A 21,514-nucleotide genomic window follows, 5' to 3' on the forward strand; every position below is an offset into this window, starting at 1 on the left:
TATAAGTGTGTGCACGGAAGGTTGTTTGCCTATATGTGCCTTGCAATTGGTCAGATTATTAGCTATCATTGTCATGTTACTGTACTTGTATTTATAAATTTGAAAATGTTACTCTATGTTGTATTCAATTCAACACCGCTAATTAAAAGATAGTGATTTTGAGTTAAATAAATGAAATGCACACAAACCTATTTTTTAAGAATCTGTTTAGGAACCAATTCAGTACCGAAAGCGTTTTAAAAAGTATCGAACAGTTACCGATATCCGATAAAGACTGACCCAGAGCTCAGAGCTCTTTGTATATGCACTGTAATAGCGGGTTACCAGCGACAACAGCAGGTAACTTGAACTGTCACTTGTGGTTGTAATTGTGGCCTTTCTTTCCTGAATGTATGTGTTTGTGTGTGTTCATTCATTCAATCATTTAGTGATCTTCCATGCTGTAACATAGGTTTTAGTGTGCATTTCTTGAATGTTCATTGGTATCAGATTTGTCTTATCAGGCCTGCAATAAGGCTTTGGGGCAAATCCAGTTATGCTCTCTGAAGTGTGGTTTATGTATGTGTGTTTGTGTGTTTATCAGGTGAATGCGTTGAGGGTCTGTCAGAAGAGGATGTGGTTCTGCTCCACTCTTGTCGTCAGTGGACCACAGTGACAGCTCATAGCTTAGAAGAAGGGCACTATGTGATTGGGCCCAAGATTGACATCCCTCTGCAATACCAAGGTGACTGGACACTATAAAACCACACATACATATAAAGTTCACACACAAATTTACCACTCAAAGTGCTCTGGCTTCCTTCAATATTTCAGATATACAATGAGGCAAATAAGTGTTTAGTCAACCACCAATTGTGCAAGTTCTCCTACTTGAAAAGATTAGAGAGGCCGGTAATTGTCAACATGGGTAAACCTCAACCATGAGAGACAGAATGTGTGTGTGTGTGGGGGGGGGACGACAACTGAAAATCACATTGTTTGATTTTTAAAGAATTTATTTCCAAATTAGAGTGGGAAATCAGTATTTGGTCACCTACAATCAGGCAGGTTTTCTGGCTGTCAAATAGGTCTAACTTCTTCTAATGAGGTCTAACGAGGCTCCACTCATTACCTGTATCAATGGCACCTGTTTTAACTCATTATCGGTATAAAAGACACCTGTCCACAAGCTCAGTCAGTCACACTCCAAACTCCACTATGGCCAAGACCAAAGAGCTGTCGAAGGACACCAGAAACAAAATTGTAAACCTGTACCAGGCTGGGAAGACTGAACCTGCAATAGGTAAAAAGCTCAGTGTAAAGAAATCAACTGTGGGAGCAATTATTAGAAAATGGAAGACATACAAGACCACAGCTAATCTCCCTCGATCTGGGGCTCCATGCCAGATCTCACCCCGTGGCGTCAAAATGATAACAAGAGTGGTGAGCAAAAATCCCAGAACCACACGGGGGGACCTAGTGAATGATCAGATAGTGAGCTGGGACCACAGTTACAAAGGCTACTATGAGTAACACAATGAGCCGCCAGGGACTCAAATCCTGCACTGCCAGACGTGTCCCCCTGCTGAAGAAAGTACACGTCCAGGCTCGTCTGCGGTTCGCTAGAGAGCATTTGGATGATCCAGAAGAGGACTGGGAGAATGTGTTATGGTCAGATGAAACCAAAATAGAACTTTTTGGGTAGAAACACAGGTTCTCGTGTTTGGAGGAGAAAGAATACTGAATTGCATCCGAAAAACACCATACCCACTGTGAAGCATGAGGGTGGAAACATCATGCTTTGGGGCTGTTTTTCTGCAAAGGGACCAGGACGACTGATCTGTGTAAAGGAAAGAATGAATGGGGCCATGTATCGAGAGATTTTGAGTGAAAATCTCCTTCCATCAGCAAGGGCATTGAAGATGAGACGTGGCTGGGTCTTTCAGCATGACAATGATTCCAAACACACAGCCAGGGCAACAAAGGAGTGGCTTCGTAAGAAGCATTTCAAAGTCCTCGAGTGGCCTAGCCAGTCTCCAGATCTCGATCCCATAGAAAATCTGTGGAGGGAGTTGAAAGTCCGTGTTGCCCAACAACAGCCCCAAAACATCACTACTCTAGAGGAGATCTGCATGGAGGAATTGCCAAAATACCAGCAACAGTGTGTGAAAAGCTTGTGAAGAGTTACAGAAAACGTTTGGCCGCCGTTAACAAAGTATTGAGATGAACTTTTGATACAGACCAAATACTTATTTTCCACCATGATTTGCAAATACCGGTAAATTCTTTAAAAATCAAACAGTGTGATTTTCTGTTTTTTTTTCTCCACATTCTGTCCCTCATGGTTGAGATTTACCAATGTTGACAATTACAGGCCTCTCAAATATTTTCAAGTGGAAGAACTTGCACAATTAGTTGTTAGCTAAATACTTATTTGCCCCACTGTATGCATGTTAGGTGATTTGAAGACTGTGTACTATGTGCACTCTACTCTCAGCCTTAAGTTACCCTCACAGTGCATGTATGTTCCATTATGTATGTAAAGTTACTTATAATCATGTCCGTTTTGAATTAGCGTGGTGGTTGTGAAACATAAAATTGACCACACTTTGTGACATATGGATGTATTAGAAACAATTTGACCAAGTTCTAGTGTTGGCCGTCCTTAATTTGTGTTGAAAAGCACAAAATCATACGTACGAAAAGTGTATAACAAAAGAGTGTAAGTTGCATTTTTCTAAGGAAGTATGCTCCAGACAGTCTCACTATATTCTGGGGTGGAACAAGAAACCTACACTGATAGTTTCTCTTGCTTTACTTTATTGACTGCAAAGCTATATGCATCTACTTAGTATGACCTCACTAAAACTCATCCCCGCAATCCCATTCTTCCGACCAGTTGTATTATTCACAGTGTAACTGGAGCTTTATGTCTCCTCTTCATTGCTTCCTCTACTGATGGAGCGCTGATGTCACCTCACACGACTACTGCCTCACTTGCTCCTTTTTGGAGGAATGAGAGGACATATAGGGTCTAGCGAAGATGATTGAAGATTATTGCTTGACACATTTAGGAACAAGCCTCCAATACAGTACTCCATGACATTTTAAAGTTTAGTAGTAAACTGTGAAGTAAATACGTAGATGGGTGTACACTAGGGATGCACCGTAATGAAAAGTCTTAGCCGAAGTCGAGAAAACTGAGGCCGAAAATCGAAACCAATGTATAATTCAAAGTATTTTTTAAGACTCAATCTTTATCAGCGGTGGGTAGTAACGCATTACATGTACTCCGTTACATTTACATGAGTAACTTTTTTAGAAAAATGTACTTCTAAAAGTAGTTTTACAGAGCTATACTTTTTACTTTTACTTGATTAGTTGTGAAGAAAAAAACGCTACTATTACTCCGCTACTTTGGGCTATACAAGGGTTGTCACATTTTTCCTCTTTATTTAAGTATTAGATTTATTATTTTTTTGCCAGCGATACCAAGAGGAGAGACGTGCCTGGTGTATTACTGGGGTAGCGCTAACGATTTCACCAATAAGACATCGCAACAATAATCACATGACTCCATTATACCGTTCAGACGCAAGCTTGCCGTTCTATCTTCACGCCAGCCTGTTCAATCATGTGGTGTCTTTAAAGCACCGTAAAAAATAAAGTATTTGATATAGAGCGCTGCCCTCAACATGACTCGAAAGCACAGATTTTAACCTCTCTCCCAGTTTTTACTTAATAATAATGATACATTTTATTTCTAGAGCGCTTTTCAAGCCACACAAAGACGCTTCACAAGAGAGATGGAATCACAGTATGATCAAAACAATCATTTCAAAAATAAAAAACCCACCAATTGACCACGGAAAACCAGAGACATAATCCTTTTAATTTCAAAATAGTAATTATGAAGGAACTCTTCACTATTCAAACTAGGAACTATTTTCTCCACCAGAGGGCACTCATGCTCTTTGGACGAATAATGCTTCATTACTTTTTTTTTTTTTGGCTCTCGTCGGAATTTAACGATTTTTATTTATTTTTTTTTTGTATTTCTTTGGCTAATGTCATTATGTCATTGGTTGTACATATGGTTATTGTACAGTATCATTATAACAACAGTCATATAGATAACTGTGCTTAGAAAAAAAATACCATTGTTTAAAAAAATTAAAAAATATATATAAGCTGTTACTCACAACGTTACTCATTACTTGAGCATTTGTTTCATCAAATACCTTTTTACTTGTACGTGAGTACATTTTTTGGATGACTACTTTTATGTGAGTAATAGTATTTTGATGCAACGATACTCTTAGAGTATTTGGATTTTTTATTTTATTTTATTTTTTTACATTAACATGAAGTTTAACTCAAATTATTGAAATTGTGGATGTTTCTGGAAGAATTTTCTTGCACGATATGGTTTGGATTTTTTTGTCTGCTAAGCATATCTACATCCATAAATGTATTATTTTATTGTAAATGTTTAATTATTTTAAGAAAAATGCACTTCATATATGAATTCTGCCTGCCATGCAATTTAAATGGTTAATGGTTTAATTAATTCCAGAAATGGTAGAGAACTGCAGTCTGAATGACAAATCACTGGCAGTGATGAGCTCATGTCTGTGTGATGACTTCATACAGGAAGTCCAAATATGCTTTGGAGAAGGGTAATATAGGTTTCCTCTTGAGGATACACAACAGGATGCTCCATCTCTCTTTCTTCCCTTCTTCTCAAATGATGAGTGAAGTGTAGAGGACAGAAAAGCTGAATGATTCACTATTATGAATGGGTATCTGAAAGTGAGTGGTGTCTCAGGCTCAGCCATTCCTGGCCCCAGATCATCTTTGCAATTGAAAAGATGGATTAGCAAGACATCCCATATTGTAACCCTTACACCAAGGGCGCAGGTTTGGTCTCAACATTGGTAGGGACGATAAAACAGCATAACATGCATATACACTTTTTGCTGGAGATGAGACCATGATATGATCAAACAGATTGGGTGAACGGGTCAGGGCTACATTTCTCACGAATATGAACCTAATTCATTGATAGGCTAAATGATCAATGCAAAACAATTTCATATTTATTGGTTCAGGTGATACAGCATTCGATTCAAACCTTTGTTTTCAAAAACCACAAAAAAGAAAAAAATCAAAAAAAAAAGAAAAATGAAATTTTGAAAACTACCAGAACAAATGTCTGGGTGTTACTAGCAAATTCAAATTGCAATATTTGAACATAACTTAAATTATATTAACATACACAATAAATACAAACTTGTTAATAATCTCTTAAGTAACAAGGAATGCAAAAAATGAACCTTAGTCTTAAGATCACTCAACATTGTCTAAATAACGAAATTAAATATAACTTAAAAAACGTCTTAGTGAGGGAATAGCAAAAATAAATGAAAATGGAGCCTTCCTTCAAGTAAAACATCTGCTTTTGTCAAAAAGCAGACCCAAACTAAAAAAAAAGTTCCTTTGGGCTGCTTTAAGACTATATAAATAAAATAAAAATGAATATTTGGGAGAAGGTGGAAAACCTCGGTTCACTACATTTCTCACAGCTTAATTAACGTTAACAGCAGAAAACACATATAGGAGGACACTTCTCTCTAAGCAGCTTCCTACTCGAGTTTTGCAGGTTAGCAAATTTACACAGTTTAATATTATGCTAACTTTGATGCCGGTCGGACTTTAAGTAGCGAAATGGTTTGTTCCCCACCTCCACAACTTTGACGTCTTTTCACATTACTTACAGTTGCTGCCGCTTGCCGAAAAAACTTCTAATATCCCTCCTCTTCGAAGGGGGCGGAGGAGGCACCATATTGTTGACATGTTGTATTTCTGTCGAGGCTCTGTGTGTGTGTGGCGGGACGGGGGGGGGGGGGGGGGGGGGTCAAGTCAACAGACAATCAAACGTGCGTTTGAGGGGAAAAAAGAACTGGCACATTCAGCAAGTGAAAAAATGGGTAAATGCTTGGATTAATTTGAGCCGGATTTTGCCGGAACAAGATCCTTCACCTCTTGATTTTGGCCTCCCTGTGTTCCAGGACTTATTTGGGCAGATCCGGCACCTCTCGTGCATATAAGATAATAATAATATAAAAACATTGGGCGGAAAGATGGAGAGGAGTCGTTGATGGCTTTCTCCACTTTATTGTGGCAACAATAAGAAAACAATGAACAAAATAACTGCGAAGTGCATTTTGTTTTCAGCACCATTTTCTGCGTATGTTGCGGGACCTGTGCCCGTGTCATCATACCTGCGCTGTCATATGTACTTTGCGTTCCGGCACCATATGATTTACAAATTAAGCACTGGGTAAATGTAACTCTGAACATAATGAAAATAATTTACTTAATAATGGTAAAGTTAATTCTATCCGTACAACATATGGGGAGACAATCTAAATTACCGATATAACTGAAGTCATTATATAATACAAATAAGGTTGCTTAAAAGTTGGTAGGGACAATTTAAGTTGGTAGTGTTGTCCCTACCATCCCTATACAAACCTACGCCCTTGTCTTACACACAAAGATGATGTTACACACAGACTATAAGTGCATGTGAGATTACAATGACACCTTCCAAATTAATATTGCTTTTCTATAAGACCTGTCACACTCTTTCCCTTTGACGTGGGCCAATTTTTGCTTTCAAGTATAACCCAGGTTTTTAAAAGGCAAGGTATCAGATACCACTGAAAATCCTCGTACCACTATTGAGCATTTTTGAAGCAATATGCAATACTAAACAAGCAGTCTCTTTCAAATTAATGATTAGTGCTGAGCTGTGCTGAACTATGCTGAGCAGAGAGGAGGGGGAGTAAACGCAAGCATGTTCCAGAGTGCAAGAGTTTCAAACTTTCTGCTTAAAATTATGCATTGCAGCAACGTCAATCCCTTCTGAGAGAATCTTACCCAAAACAAGCCGGATCATTTTGAGTCATAGCGAATAGAATCAGGACCTGAATGCTCAGGCACTGTATGTGTCTCTCAATCAATTGTAACTTTTGACAAGCTTTCTGGGTACTTTTCTTTCTTTCAGAGTACATGTTTAAATTTTTTTGTGTTGCGTTATGCAAGTGTGCTGTGTTTTTTTTTTTTTTTTTTTCAATGTTTAGTTGGGGGGGGGGGGGGGGGGGATCAAAACACTGAGCCCATGCTCAATTACAGCTTTCAATATTTTCAATTCTCTTCTAAGCAGTGATGTGAAAGTCACGTACAGTACTTGATACCTTGCCCAAAAGCCCTCAAGTCCAAGTAATCTTTTGAAATACAACGAGTGTGAATGGTTGTCTGTCTCTATTATGTGCCCTGTGACTGACTGTCAACCAGTCCAGGGTGTAGTCTGCCTGTTTTCCCATAGGATCCTTTCACACTTTATTTTGTATTCATACAGCTCTGTTATGACTCACATAGCGAACACAACATAATTAATGATACATTTTATTCATAATTGAAGAAAAATCAGTTTTGGACTAAATCAGGGGTCGGCAACCCAAAATATTGAAAGAGCCATATTGGAGCAAAAAAACAAATAAGTCTGGAGCTGCGAAAAAATGGAAGCCCCATAATGAAGGCAGCACATGCTGTACTGTATGTATCTGTCTTCGCTGTATTAGCCTACTATCAAAATGACTAAGTTGGCTACAAATACATAATGAGACTTCATGATTACCGAATTTTCCACACTATAAGGCGCACCTGAAAGCCCTTCAATTTTCTCAAAAGTTGACAGTGCACCTTATAATCCGATGTGCCTTATACTGTATAGGGATCAATATTGGTTAATGATGGCATGACATTCCATTTACCTCAGCTAATCTTGTGGATGCATAACGCAACACAACGCCAACCACTACTACTCCTACTACTGCGCCTTATAATGCAGTGCACCCTATACATGAAAACGGTTTTAAAATAGGCCATTCATTGAAGGTGCGCCTTATACTCCGATGTGCTTTGTAGTGTGGAAAATATGGTAAACGTGTATTTTCCCTGCACTGCATCCTATAGAGAATGATGCATCACGTGACTACACTATTGTACGATGCCACCTCAAGTTTTTCATTACAATATTATTCAATTAGAAGAATGTTTGTGTCATATTTGTCCTCCTACATAAACCACATAAAAACTAAAAGTATGTGTTTCCCTCCCCCATCTTTTTCCATTTTCAAACATTTTTTAAACACTCCAGGGAGCCACTAGGGCAGCGCTAAAGAGCCGCATGCGGCTCTAGAGCCGTTAGTTGCTGACCCCCAGACTAGATGCAGCAATGTGAACCAGCAGAATGTTTTTTTCTTTTTATCTGGTTATATCACACATTGCCTAATGCCAAAACCCTGTGTGGGGTGGGAGTCTCATTTCATCAATGACCACACAGACGAAGACATACAGTAAGAGAGACACACTAAATAAATGACATTAAGTGTGATGAGACAAATTTAATTACCGTATTGGCCCAAATATAAGACAGCCCTGATTATAAGACGACCCCCTCTTTTTCAAGACTCAAGTTTGAAAAAAGACTTTTTGAACACAAAATTAATTTTTATACAGAATTACAGTACCTCCGAAACAAATGATCATAACAATTTATTTGAGAGAAAAAGCATGTTATTTTGCCTCATTCAAATCTTAATATCTGAACATTTAAATATGTAAACTAAAGTGCAATCACATTCGGAAATGAATGGCGTCTGGTTTTTGAAATGTAAATAAACCAATCTATTTTGATAAAACAACAAAATTGCAATTATTGCATTAACTATCAAAGTGAAGTCTAACCGTAACTGTAGTCTTGAAACAAATCTGGATAAGGAAAAATGCAATAAAATAATGCAAACTGGTTAAACGAAAAAGAGTAGCTGAGATCTGTCATGACAGAACATCGCTTCAATGATATCTGGCGCCATCTAGCATCATGAATGGGGAGAGTAGCTGAGATCTGTCATGACAGAACATCGCTTCATTGATAACTGGCGCCATCTAGCGTCTTGAAAGGGTATAATGTCTAGACCGCGAATATAAGACGACCCCCTCTTTTTCAGTGTTATTTCAATGCAAAAAACACCGTTTTATATATGATACTTACATTTATTTAGCCAATGAAATAGTGAGGGTATGTTTATGTGTGTGTACCCGTTACAGTATCTGATCCGTGAATTACAAGTAAACTACAGGAATACTTACATTTGTTTTAAATAGGTATACTGGATTTGTCAGGGTCTTAATAGCATTGGTGTCACTTTCGCAACAAGTCCTCCCACTTGTTCAGTGTTTTGTATTCGTGGAATTCTTTCTTGTAATTTCAAATCCAGGTGTAGTCCTTCAATTTTCATCCCAAAAAGCGGTGTTGGGTAGCACTACTTGCTGGCATTGTTCTGTCTTGTCTTAGCCTGGGAGCTGTTTGGCTTGAACGTTGGCTGGGGATTGTGGGGGTGAATGCAGAAAAGAATGAAGGAGGGACTTGCAGGCAAAGAAGATGCTGGAGTTTGGTATTCTGCTCTGCCTCTGATGCATAAAAAAATCTCATCTTTCACAGAAGAAATAGAAGGACCTTTGGGGGTTCTCGGGATTCAAGACAACATCTATGCAGCATTCAAATTAACCTGTAGGAATGAGTGAGAATGCAATAACATCTTAAAATGTTCTTTATGGGTATCTTAAGGGCACTTTAATTGAACATGAAAAAGTAGCACCAATTAAACCAAAACAAATAGTGTTACTAGTCCGCAATACGGTATGCTCGCCATCACTGATTGGGACAGATTTACAGATGAAGGAGGGGACGAGGAAGTGAAAGAAAGGCAGAGGGTTGTGTGTGAGAGTGTGTTAGTGTCTCCATGGTGATGTGTCTCTGCTCTGCGTGAGAATGGAGGTCCTTTACCGGTTTCCTTGACAACCCCGTCGACTGTTGATTGGTTCAAGAGCTGGTGCCAGGTCAGAGGTCGCTGAGGTGTCTTTGTACTACCGTCATCCAAAACTGTGTGCGCTGCAGATGTGTTGTTGTAAGAAGAATGTTGGCAGACAAAGAAGACACTAAACACTTCTTACCCTCTTTCCTAATCCATTTTTTACTCTGTATCTCCTCAATCTTATAGGTCAATCCTGTAATAGATGCAGGGAAGTGGCCTTAACCACCCTTTGACCCTTCATCTTGTTCTTGTTCCCTCCACAGGGAAATTCAAATTGTTGGATGAAGACAGAGACATCAGGGATCCCATCCAGTATTTCTCAAGTGTGGAGGAGGTTGCTGGAGTGTTCCCCGACCGAGTATTTGTCATGGAAACAATCACTTTCAGCGTCAAGGTTCGTGGCCTGTTGCTTCTACTTAGGAATGTGCTGATTTTTAACTACATTGTCGACATTATGTACACTCAAACTGGCCAACATTTGGTACACTTGCACAGAGTTGTAGAAGGTTAGGCTCAACTAGAACGGCATTCAGGAGAAGGCAGAAGCATGCCAAAGTGATAATTGCTTAACTGGATCAGCACCAAATTGTAACTATTCAACTCCAAACATAGCCTGTGCCTGAACCTTTTGGTTATACAGTAACTTCTCATGCATTAGTTTGATGAGTATTTGATTAAATTCACTTGATCAAATATGTGGAGTTTACATTTTCTTCCAATGTTTAAATGTGTTTTCTTTTAGCACTCTGACTTCTTTAGATGTTCCACATTAACTACATTGTGGACACTAAATTGTCAAATGGTGTGCATCTGAAAATGGTTGTTTGTCTGCCCTGCAATTGCTTGGTGACCAGTCCAGGTGGTATGTTACCTTTGCCCCAAATTCAGCTTGGATGAAAACTGCTCAGATGCTACCCCAAATGAATGTAAAAATAACTTTGTGAATGTTCTGAACTTCTATTTTAATGCCATAATTGTTTCACTAAGAATAATACTGTAGTTGGGATGAGGATAGATGTAACTCAGCTTTACATTATTTTCTCGGTCTTATGCTTTTAAACCTCAAACTGAATGAGACATAAATAACACCTCAGTTCCTTGCAGCTGAGCAGTGCACTAGTCTGACCCACTTACTGGCACTAAAGCTTTATTATTATTTTTTTTTTTTTTACATCGTTTTTTATAATCAGTGATGCAATTTTATTAGGTTGGCACAATAAAGCCCTTTTCACACACTCCAAAACACTGGGAATATCGCGGGATTTAACAGTGCAGCAGTTGTATGTGAAAACAATTTCCCGGGTCGACTAACACGGAGATTACGTGGACATTTCACGGGTCGCGTCTTAGTATAATGTCCGGGACTTTCCCGGGAAGAGGTGTGCGTGAAAGCAGGCGTTACATTCCCCGGTCACAGAACGATGGCTAAATGACGCAAATATCATGGTGGGCCGATCGTCCCTTCCTCAGTCTTCACAGTAGGACGAAAAGCGGTAAACAAACATCGCAATTATCAACATAGCAACTGTAAATAGCTAAATTAAACTGAAAACATAACAAAATAATTGCTACGCGATCGTAGAGCCAAGGAAGGAAGTCCATCGTCCATCTTTGGAAATGTGTGGTTTATTTTGTTGCCGATGTTAGGGTCCGCTACAACAAGGTTGTACTATAAAGCAGAAAACAACGGGGGGAAGCGTTCAATGGTTTATTGAATACAAAAATACACATGATCGCTGAAAAGGGGGAATTACACAATGCGTCCGTAACAGTAGGTCGACGGTAATCAATAAAATACTAACCTAAGCGGTAGGCAGAGAGTCGATAAGACAACAAAACAAAGCCAGCGGGGTTCTTTCTTCCCAAACCAGCGGGATTCTTTCTTCCACCATTCTCTTGGATCGCCTGGGCTTAAAGACAGTCTTGATGAGCTTGAATTGGCTGCAGTTACGACGTCGGGAACGCTCCCTCCGGAACAAACCAAGATATGACCAACATTATGACAGCCGATGCCCACCAAAAATGACGTAATGTCCGGGCTACAAAATCGCGCCAGCACCCCTTCCCGCACAGAGAGCGCCAGTGGGCAACACGTGACAAGTCTGTGAAAGTGTCCAACCCACGTCATTCTCGGGACATCTCTACATGAATGAAAGCAATGACTGGAGTAAGTCCAGGGTCAATTTGCATGGGAATCTCCCTGGATATGTGTGTGAAAAGGGCTCATTTTGCATTGAAAGTGACCAGAATGTCATTTTTCAAGCTACTTTGGTTGGCCCTTTTGGGGCCCTTCTGGAGACATGTGGTTTCTCATTAATATGCAGTTGACTGGATCTAATTTGAACACTATTTGCTCTGATTGGCTATCGGCGGAGAGGTTGTGTCGATGGGAAGCTCGTGGGCGTTGGCAACTCATGTGGTGACTTTAACTCATCGCAGAGATGCTGACTAAATTGTTCTTCAATGACACCAAGCTTCTGTATTTCAAAGTTATGTGAAAATTAAATATTTACTCACGTAACACTCACACCTCAACGGGCTCTGTGAGTGCTTGCGCACAAATAGGTTTATTTAGTAAGGAGGCAATATTTTGCTTGGATTTCCTGGTTCCAAAATGCTTAGATATTCCTGTAATATTTCTACGTAAAGAAACTTGATGGCAACACACTCACATGGTGCGTCAAGGCTGGAGGTCATTGTCGTCTTGCAGGCTTCCAGCGGCGACACAAAGGTGATAGGATAAATAAAAATTCGAAGTCCTCCAAGGAACGATGCTTATATATCCGTTACAATATATCTACCAAATTTCATTGTGATCTTTTCATGAATAACAAAGGAGTAGCAATTTTAATTCAGCATATTATTCATCTAAATTATTAGCCCTGAGACAAAAAAATCTCAAATTTAGCTGTGACAGTCGGTATACATCCCTAGAATATCCCTACCACATTTCATTATGAAAATAATGGAGGAGCAGTTTTAGTCAGTGTCCCAAGAAGAGGAAGAACAGTGTAGTGAGAACTTGAGATTTCCCCCCCAGGCAGTCTAAAAACTGACCATTTTTATCTCTTGAAAGGCAAAATATAAAGCTTTTGTTCTCAATCTCATATGTGTGAAGGTGTAGCCAATACAAGAACTATAGACCCTACCCACGTGACGTCACAACTCCTTCCTCCTGACTGGTGCCGCCCAATTGTCCGTCAACACATCATGTTTACCTGTTACGGCTACGTACATTCCTCCTATTTACGACGTGTTTTTCTGCTCGTTAACATTAATAATCAAAATGGTGAAGGCGTGTGTGGCGGTCGGTTGCAATAACAGAGAAGATAGACGGAGAAGACGGAGAGACTTGAAGTTCTACCGGATTCCGAGAGACCCGGAGAGAAGAGAGCGAGATGGGCTGCTGCAATTCGACGAGAAAACTGGGCTCCAAACGATTACCACAGATTATGTAGTAGTCATTTTATATCTGGTAAGATGCATTTAATATATATTTAGAGGGTTTTGGGCTGACAACCACAATTAAGATCATTGCTAGGCTAATCGCCGACAACATACACGTATGTATGTAGTGAGAGTGCTATCGCTAAACCATATAAACATTAAAAGCCCTAACTCCATTGACAAACGACATGAAATACATTAGACTTGACAGTGGATGTTAGCAATAACAAAAGATTTTGAATTGAAAATTTCGTAACTCACCTTTCCAAGCACAAGATAGATTCCTGCCGAATTTTCGTGGACGAGGACCTGTTTCACCCAACCAGCAACGAAGTATTTATAAGCCTCCAAGCTCTTAAAGTTTTTCAAACTTTCGTGAGAATAGGCTGATTTTGTGTGGACAAGATAGTTGTACATATCAGGGTAGCTAGCAGATGTCAGGCAAATACGGCGGAGACAGCGGGTCGAAAAACATCGATTTAGGCATCAAATATGGATCTGGCAAATGGATAATCTGAAGCTTTTCGACATAACGCCTTCTATGCAACGCATCAAGTGAGTTTACGGCATCCGAAAGCACCGGGTCTTCCATGAAATGCATTATAAATTGCTCGATCAATTGAGACCATTGATAATACAGACACAAAATGACGGACAAGGGGGCGGAACCATACAGCGAGCACGTGATTTTGTGACGTCGGTGGGTAGGGTCTATAGCAACTCTACATACATCTTGGTAAGAATGAAGACCACTTGCGTTTTCACATACTATGTTATGCATGTATGAAATTGCGCAGGTGGTTTCAGGAGAGTTCAGTGAGGACAGTGAGCCATACAGCTTCACTCTGCAGGCGGGAGATGAGCTGTCACTCATGGGAAAGGCCGAGATCCTATGTGCCACGCCTACGAAGGAAAAGACAGGACTGAGTGCACTTTTGAAACGCCTGGGAAAGACTCCCCGAAGTAAGAAAACATGATATACTGTAGTTTTCTGCGTGTTTGCACTTTTTGTGGGGGGCAAAAATATCATCAATAATTGAATGTGTTGCGAATGCATACGGTGAACAACCAAATTAAGAAAATCTGTCTTACTGTATAGATGTTTACTAGGGGTGTAACGGTACACAAAAATCTTGGTTTGGTACGTACCTCGGTTTTGAGGTCACAGTTCGGTTCATTTTCGGTACAGTAAGAAAACAAAATGCAAAATATAAATGTGCTAGTTGTTTATTACACACTTTTGTGCTTTCAACAATAGGAACATGAGCCTATACAAAGCTACAATTCTGCTCAAAAAGTAGCGGGTATTTAAAGATAACAACAATTTGCCTTTCAGACCCTGCGTATTGGTCAGCTTTCTTTCTGCAAGAAAGAAGAAAAAAGAAGTCCTGTGCTAAAGAGAAAAGCAATCCCAATAACAAAGATTTTAACTAGGGCTGTCAAACGATTAAAATTTTTAATCGAGTTAATTACAGCTTAAAAATTAATTAATCGTAATTAATCGCAATTCAAACCATCCATAAAATATGCCATATCTTTCTGTAAATTATTGTTGGAATGGAAAGATAAGACACAAGAGCAAGACGGATATATACATTCAACATACAGTACAGGGTGACCAAAAAAAAAGTTTACACTCAGTTGACTGCTTGTTTAAAAGCCATTGAAACATATCTAAATAGGTTGTCATGCTTAAGTGATTCATTAAGGTCACTCAATGCAGCTGGTAATCTCTCGTCTCTACAATTCCTGTGCTTCTGCTGAAAATGAAGAAAACTTTAGCTGTACCTGAATTGCTGCGTGCCAGTCTGACACCTACTGAGATTGCAGCAAATCTGAGAATATACAGATGTGCAGTCTACAAAGTTAAAAAGAAGCTGAAAGATACTGGAACAGCCTCACGAAAACCTGGGTCTGGAAGTGCCCGATCTGTGGGGACCAAAAAATTGATTGACAAGGTGATATGTGGCCACCCAGAGTCCAGATCTCAATCCCCTGGATTATAGCATATGGGCAACTGTGGAGGACAGTGCCTGTAAGAAGCCACACACTTCTGTGGCAGCCTTGGAGAGGTCCATTGTTAGATCTTGGGAAAAGATGACAGTATCCTTCATAAAGAAGACCTGTCAAGCGTTCCGCAGGCACCTGGAGGCTGTTGTGACACTTAAGGGAGGACACATTGAAAAATAGAGTGTTAGACTACATGTTCTTAACAATAATGTATAATTTGTGGTTAAATTCTAATTCTAAGATGAATAAACATGGCATTTAAGTTGTATTATGGCAGTGTAAACTTTTTTTGGGTCACCCTGTACATAAGTACTGTATTTTTTTATTATAACAATAAATCAACAAGATGGCATTAACATTATTAACATTCTGTTAAAGCGATCCATGGATAGAAAGACTTGTAGTTCTTAAAAGATAAATGTTAGTACAAGTTATAGGAATTTTATATTAAAACACCTCTTAATGTTTTCGTTTTAATAAAATTTGTAAAATTTTCAATCAAAAAATAAACTAGCAGCTCGCCATTGTTGATGTCAATAATTACACAATGCTTATGTGGTGCTGAAACCCATAAAATCAGTCGCACTCAAGCGCCAGCAGAGGGCGACAAAACACAAAAAAACAAGTAACAAGTGGACATTACACTGCTGTCATTTTAATCTGTTTGAGCGGGGCATGTGCGTTAAATGCGTCAAATATTTTAACTTGATTAATTAAAAAAATTAATTACCGCCCGTTAACGCGATAATTTTGACAGCCCTAATTTTAACATGCATTTTACAAATGAAATGCCTCAATGGAACATTTTTTTTCTTATGAACGGTTTTCAAAAGCTTTATTGGTGGATTTTCTCAAGTTAAAGCGCCACACAGAAATTAATAAATTTAATTGTGTAAGCAGGATGTGTGTATTATTCTTATTATTTAATTATAAGTGTTTTAGCTCATTTCAGTTTATTTTATTTAAATGGGCTATTATTTATTTTATTTGTGTTTATATTTGACAAATGTGATGCAATATTCATTTATATTGTATATTTTATGTTGTATAACTTTAGTTCCTATGTGAATATTAGTTCCTACTTGTTTTGTTGTGGTAGGACTCAGGTTTTGTATTGAACACGGGGCCGTGTTGGTTATTATCATTATAGCAGAGAAGACAGCAGTAAATCAACAAAGACAAGTCAACTGTGCCCCGATCTACTACTCAAGAGATCTGATGGACTCAAAAAGTAGGTTACGGTTGCATATTAGTTTGAAAATCGACCAGATCCACCATATTTTTACACGAGTGACTTCTGGCCCGATCGTAGCTACTGGTAGTAGTATTGACGCAGGAGGGCCGTGTCTCGCGTCAAATAATAAACTCTGCCGTTCTTTTCGCGTGCGTCGCGTTGAGCCGCTTCTGGGACGCATCTAACACGCGGCCGCACTGCGACTGGTGTGCATTGGCTGATTGACTCTAACGCCCGCGTATCACCGCGTTCTCGCAGCGGCCACGTTGTCGCGCCGTTGACGTTTCATGGGTTATACTGTCCTACCGTGTTGGTCCTCATTATAGTACAGAAGACAGAGTAAATGTAATCTACACAAAGAAACTAACCCGATCGACTCACAGCCTCGAAAAGTAAGGGTTATATTACGTCAGAAACTCGTTCGGTACGCGTCCGTTCCGAACCGACCACCACGTACCGAAACTGTTCAATACTATTACATGCACCATTACACCCTTAATGTTTACCGATACCAATTGTGAAAAACGTACTTCCATCCTAATATACATACTGTATAATGCCTAATCTTGTAAATTTCTGTGTAAAACTCTCCTGATTCAGAGCATCGCAGGTTCGAACTGTGTGCGTATGTCAGGGAATGCTGGGCAGGCAGGTGTGTGTGGACCCAAACGCAGGAAACAAAATGCAAGGCAGGAGGCAGAAGGCAATGAACTCAAAAAACGTTTTAATTATAACTAACAAAAACACAAAGTACAAACAAAACCACTGGGGATCAAAGGGCAAGATTGAAACAAAACTTACTTAAATCAGAGGGACTGGTACACGAGGGCTTGGAACGGACTTGAAGTTTGGCAGAGACGGACATAGACATAGACAATGACGCAGCAAGGAGTGAACAGAAAATGGGAGCATATATACACACAAGCAGACAAGGGATAACGAGACAAGGAACAGCTGGGTAACACAGGTGGATGCAGATTGCAGAATACACTGGGAAAACACACACAGGTGAGAGCAATGGGTAATCACAGGACAAGTCACACAAGGAGAAACCAAACACAAAACCTAACAGTACCCCCCCCTCAAGGGACGGATCCCAGACGTCCCGAGGAAACAAAAAGTCAGAAGGTTGCTCGGAGGAGGGAGCAACACCAGCCCGTCACGGCCAGTCAGGCGGGCGTCCAGGACGCCAGACGTGGGCCGATCGCACGGGTCGATCGGGAGGGCGCCCGGGGCGCCAGACATTGGGCGACCGCACAGGCAGATCAGGCGGGCGTCCCCGACGAGGTAGTGCTCGGTTGTCCATACCGCCACGTTTTGGCAGGAAACGGGGAGCAGCATCATCGGGGCGAGGGTCAGGAACAGAGTCGGAGTCGTCGTGCGGACCAGGAACGGAGTCGGAGTCGTCGTGCGGACCAGGAACGGAGTCGGAGTCGTCGTGCGGACCAGGAACGGAGTCGGAGTCGTCGTGCGGACCAGGAACAGAGTCGGAGTCGTCGTGCGGACCAGGAACAGAGTCGGAGTCGTCGTGCGGACCAGGAACAGAGTCGGAGTCGTCGTGCGGACCAGGAACAGAGTCGGAGTCGGAGTCGTCGTGCGGACCAGGAACAGAGTCGGAGTCGGAGTCGTCGTGCGGACCAGGAACAGAGTCGGAGTCGGAGTCGGAGTCGTCGTGCGGACCAGCAGCAGCGGAGTCGGAGTCGGAGTCGTCGTGCGGAGCAGCAGCGGAGTCGGAGTCGGAGTCGGAGGAGACTGCTGGCGGAGCAGCAGCGGAGTCGCAGGAGACTGCTGGCGGAGCAGCAGCGGAGTCGCAGGAGACTGCTGGCGGAGCAGCAGCGGAGTCGCAGGAGACTGCTGGCGGAGCAGCAGCGGAGTCGCAGGAGGCTGCTGGCGGAACAGCAGCGGCGTCGCAGGAGGCTGCTGGCGGAACAGCAGCGGCGTCGCAGGAGGCTGCTGGCGGAACAGCAGCGGCGTCGCAGGAGGCTGCTGGCGGAACAGCAGCGGCGTCGCAGGAGGCTGCTGGCGGAACAGCAGCGGCGTCGCAGGAGGCTGCTGGCGGAACAGCAGCGGCGTCGCAGGAGGCTGCTGGCGGAACAGCAGCGGCGTCGCAGGAGGCTGCTGGCGGAACAGCAGCGGCGTCGCAGGAGGCTGCTGGCGGAACAGCAGCGGCGTCGCAGGAGGCTGCTGGCGGAACAGCAGCGGCGTCGCAGGAGGCTGCTGGCGGAACAGCAGCGGCGTCGCAGGAGGCTGCTGGCGGAACAGCAGCGGCGTCGCAGGAGGCTGCTGGCGGAACAGCAGCGGCGTCGCAGGAGGCTGCTGGCGGAACAGCAGCGGAGTCGCAGGAGACTGCTGGCGGAACAGCAGCGGAGTCGCAGGAGACTGCTGGCGGAACAGCAGCGGAGTCGCAGGAGACTGCTGGCGGAACAGCAGCGGAGTCGCAGGAGACTGCTGGCGGAACAGCAGCGGAGTCGCAGGAGACTGCTGGCGGAACAGCAGCGGAGTCGCAGGAGACTGCTGGCGGAACAGCAGCGGAGTCGCAGGAGACTGCTGGCGGGAGAACAAGACTGCGGAGAGTCGGCGCGGGAGCCACTTGACTGCGGGGAGTCGGCGCGGGAGCCACTTGACTGCGGGGAGTCGGCGCGGGAGCCACTTGACTGCGGGGAGTCGGCGCGGGAGCCACTTGACTGCGGGGAGTCGGCGCGGGAGCCACTTGACTGCGGGGAGTCGGCGCGGGAGCCACTTGACTGCGGGGAGTCGGCGCGGGAGCCACTTGACTGCGGGGAGTCGGCGCGGGAGCCACTTGACTGCGGGGAGTCGGCGCGGGAGCCACTTGACTGCGGGGAGTCGGCGCGGGAGCCACTTGACTGCGGGGAGTCGGCGCGGGAGCCACTTGACTGCGGGGAGTCGGCGCGGGAGCCACTTGACTGCGGGGAGTCGGCGCGGGAGCCACTTGACTGCGGGGAGTCGGCGCGGGAGCCACTTGACTGCGGGGAGTCGGCGCGGGAGCCACTTGACTGCGGGGAGTCGGCGCGGGAGCCACTTGACTGCGGGGAGTCGGCGCGGGAGCCACTTGACTGCGGGGAGTCGGCGCGGGAGCCACTTGACTGCGGGGAGTCGGCGCGGGAGCCACTTGACTGCGGGGAGTCGGCGCGGGAGCCACTTGACTGCGGGGAGTCGGCGCGGGAGCCACTTGACTGCGGGGAGCCGGCGCGGGAGGAACTTGACTGCGGGGAGCCGGCGCGGGAGGAACTTGACTGCGGGGAGCCGGCGCGGGAGGAACTTGACTGCGGGGAGCCGGCGCGGGAGGAACTTGACTGCGGGGAGCCGGCGCGGGAGGAACTTGACTGCGGGGAGCCGGCGCGGGAGGAACTTGACTGCGGGGAGCCGGCGCGGGAGGAACTTGACTGCGGGGAGCCGGCGCTGGAGGAACTGCCGCACGCCGTCGGCGTTGATGACCACGCCGAGGCCTTTGGTGAGCGCCTTCAGGTGGCAGGGGCGGCAGAACAGCCTCATTAGGCCGCCTTGAGCCTGGGCGACCCCGTAGACCACCCCGGGGGGGTCCCCGATAGATGGCCCAACGGGATCCCAGGTAGGAGTCCTTGGCTATGATCTCCGAACGTGACACCGAGTGCGGAGGGTGGCAAGAAAAATAATCAGGGGAGACAGAGGGCATGAAATCAAAATCAGAGTCTGAATCAGAGAGAAGATCATATAAATTATGATCTTCCTCAAAATCCGAAAAACCTGAATCCAAAAAAATATGTCGAGGAAAAACATAATCAGGGGAACGGGCAGATGGTCGTCGGCGTGTACGCCGGCGGCGAATTTTTCCCGCTGGGTCCACAAAAGGCTGCGTCATTCTGTCAGGGAATGCTGGGCAGGCAGGTGTGTGTGGACCCAAACGCAGGAAACAAAATGCAAGGCAGGAGGCAGAAGGCAATGAACTCAAAAAACGTTTTAATTATAACTAACAAAAACACAAAGTACAAACAAAACCACTGGGGATCAAAGGGCAAGATTGAAACAAAACTTACTTAAATCAGAGGGACTGGTACACGAGGGCTTGGAACGGACTTGAAGTTTGGCAGATAGACATGGACAATGACGCAGCAAGGAGTGAACAGAAAATGGGAGCATATATACACACAAGCAGACAAGGGATAACGAGACAAGGAACAGCTGGGTAACACAGGTGGATGCAGATTGCAGAATACACTGGGAAAACACACACAGGTGAGAGCAATGGGTAATCACAGGACAAGTCACACAAGGAGAAACCAAACACAAAACCTAACAGCGTATGTATTGACATAGAAGACATCCAAAATTTATGAGGACACATCTACTCATGCACACTTCGAATATGAAAATATCAAGAGTTGCCCAATATTTAGATTTTATGGACAAAAGTGATGCCCATAGAGCTTTTGCCATAGCTTGTGGCATGACCTGCGAATAAAGCGACCAATCATTGCCAAAATCTATATACGGGTACAGTAGTCCTCAGGTTACGACTAGACATGTGCCGATTACCGGTTTAAAGATATACTGTGGTATGAAAACGTCAAGGTTTCAAAACCGCAAAAATTTCCCGTCATACCGTATTAGCTATTTTTTATGTCCCAAAAATGCATGGAGAAATCCCTCACTTGCAGCTGCAAGGCTCAACCCTCCCCCACTGGTTGTTGCTCAGTTTCAGTGAGTCAGCTGTGCTATAGATGACTGGAGGAGGTGAAACTCATGAAACTTTTTCCCCCATCGAAGAAAACGAAATCGCTAGTGCGGCAATACTTCAGCTACAGAAAAGTTACAGACGTGGCTTAGAGGGGGAGGGCCAACTGACATGTAAAACATATTTGTGGCGGGTGGCTGCCGAGGAGGCAATACCTCCAACATG

The 21,514-nt window shown here is 43.3% G+C and overlaps 2 protein-coding genes across 5 annotated transcripts in view; one reads left to right on the plus strand and one right to left on the minus strand.

Annotated features, from left to right (window-relative positions):
* The window catches only part of gareml (GRB2 associated, regulator of MAPK1-like), a 37,758-nt gene that overhangs the window by 3,519 nt on the left and 12,725 nt on the right, over positions 1 to 21,514 (plus strand). The window contains exons 2-5 of one of the 2 annotated variants that reach the window (XM_057823193.1): positions 584 to 724; positions 10,190 to 10,320; positions 14,171 to 14,336; positions 16,534 to 16,614. In XM_057823193.1, the coding sequence (XP_057679176.1) occupies positions 584 to 724; positions 10,190 to 10,320; positions 14,171 to 14,336; positions 16,534 to 16,614 (519 nt within the window). The remainder of the gene's footprint in view (positions 1 to 583; positions 725 to 10,189; positions 10,321 to 14,170; positions 14,337 to 16,533; positions 16,615 to 21,514) is intronic. The other variant, XM_057823194.1, reaches the window with a different exon arrangement.
* Positions 13,706 to 21,514, minus strand: part of hadhaa (hydroxyacyl-CoA dehydrogenase trifunctional multienzyme complex subunit alpha a) — a 33,298-nt gene continuing 25,489 nt past the window's right edge. For 2 of the 3 annotated variants that reach the window (XM_057823190.1, XM_057823191.1), the window contains exon 22: positions 14,650 to 15,536. The gene's annotated coding sequence lies outside the window, so the exon portion shown is untranslated. Of the gene's footprint in view, positions 14,277 to 14,649; positions 15,537 to 21,514 lie in introns of those variants that run through there. The other variant, XM_057823192.1, reaches the window with a different exon arrangement.

This window comes from Corythoichthys intestinalis, chromosome 19 (genome assembly GCF_030265065.1).
Source record: "Corythoichthys intestinalis isolate RoL2023-P3 chromosome 19, ASM3026506v1, whole genome shotgun sequence".
NCBI lineage: Eukaryota > Metazoa > Chordata > Actinopteri > Syngnathiformes > Syngnathidae > Corythoichthys > Corythoichthys intestinalis.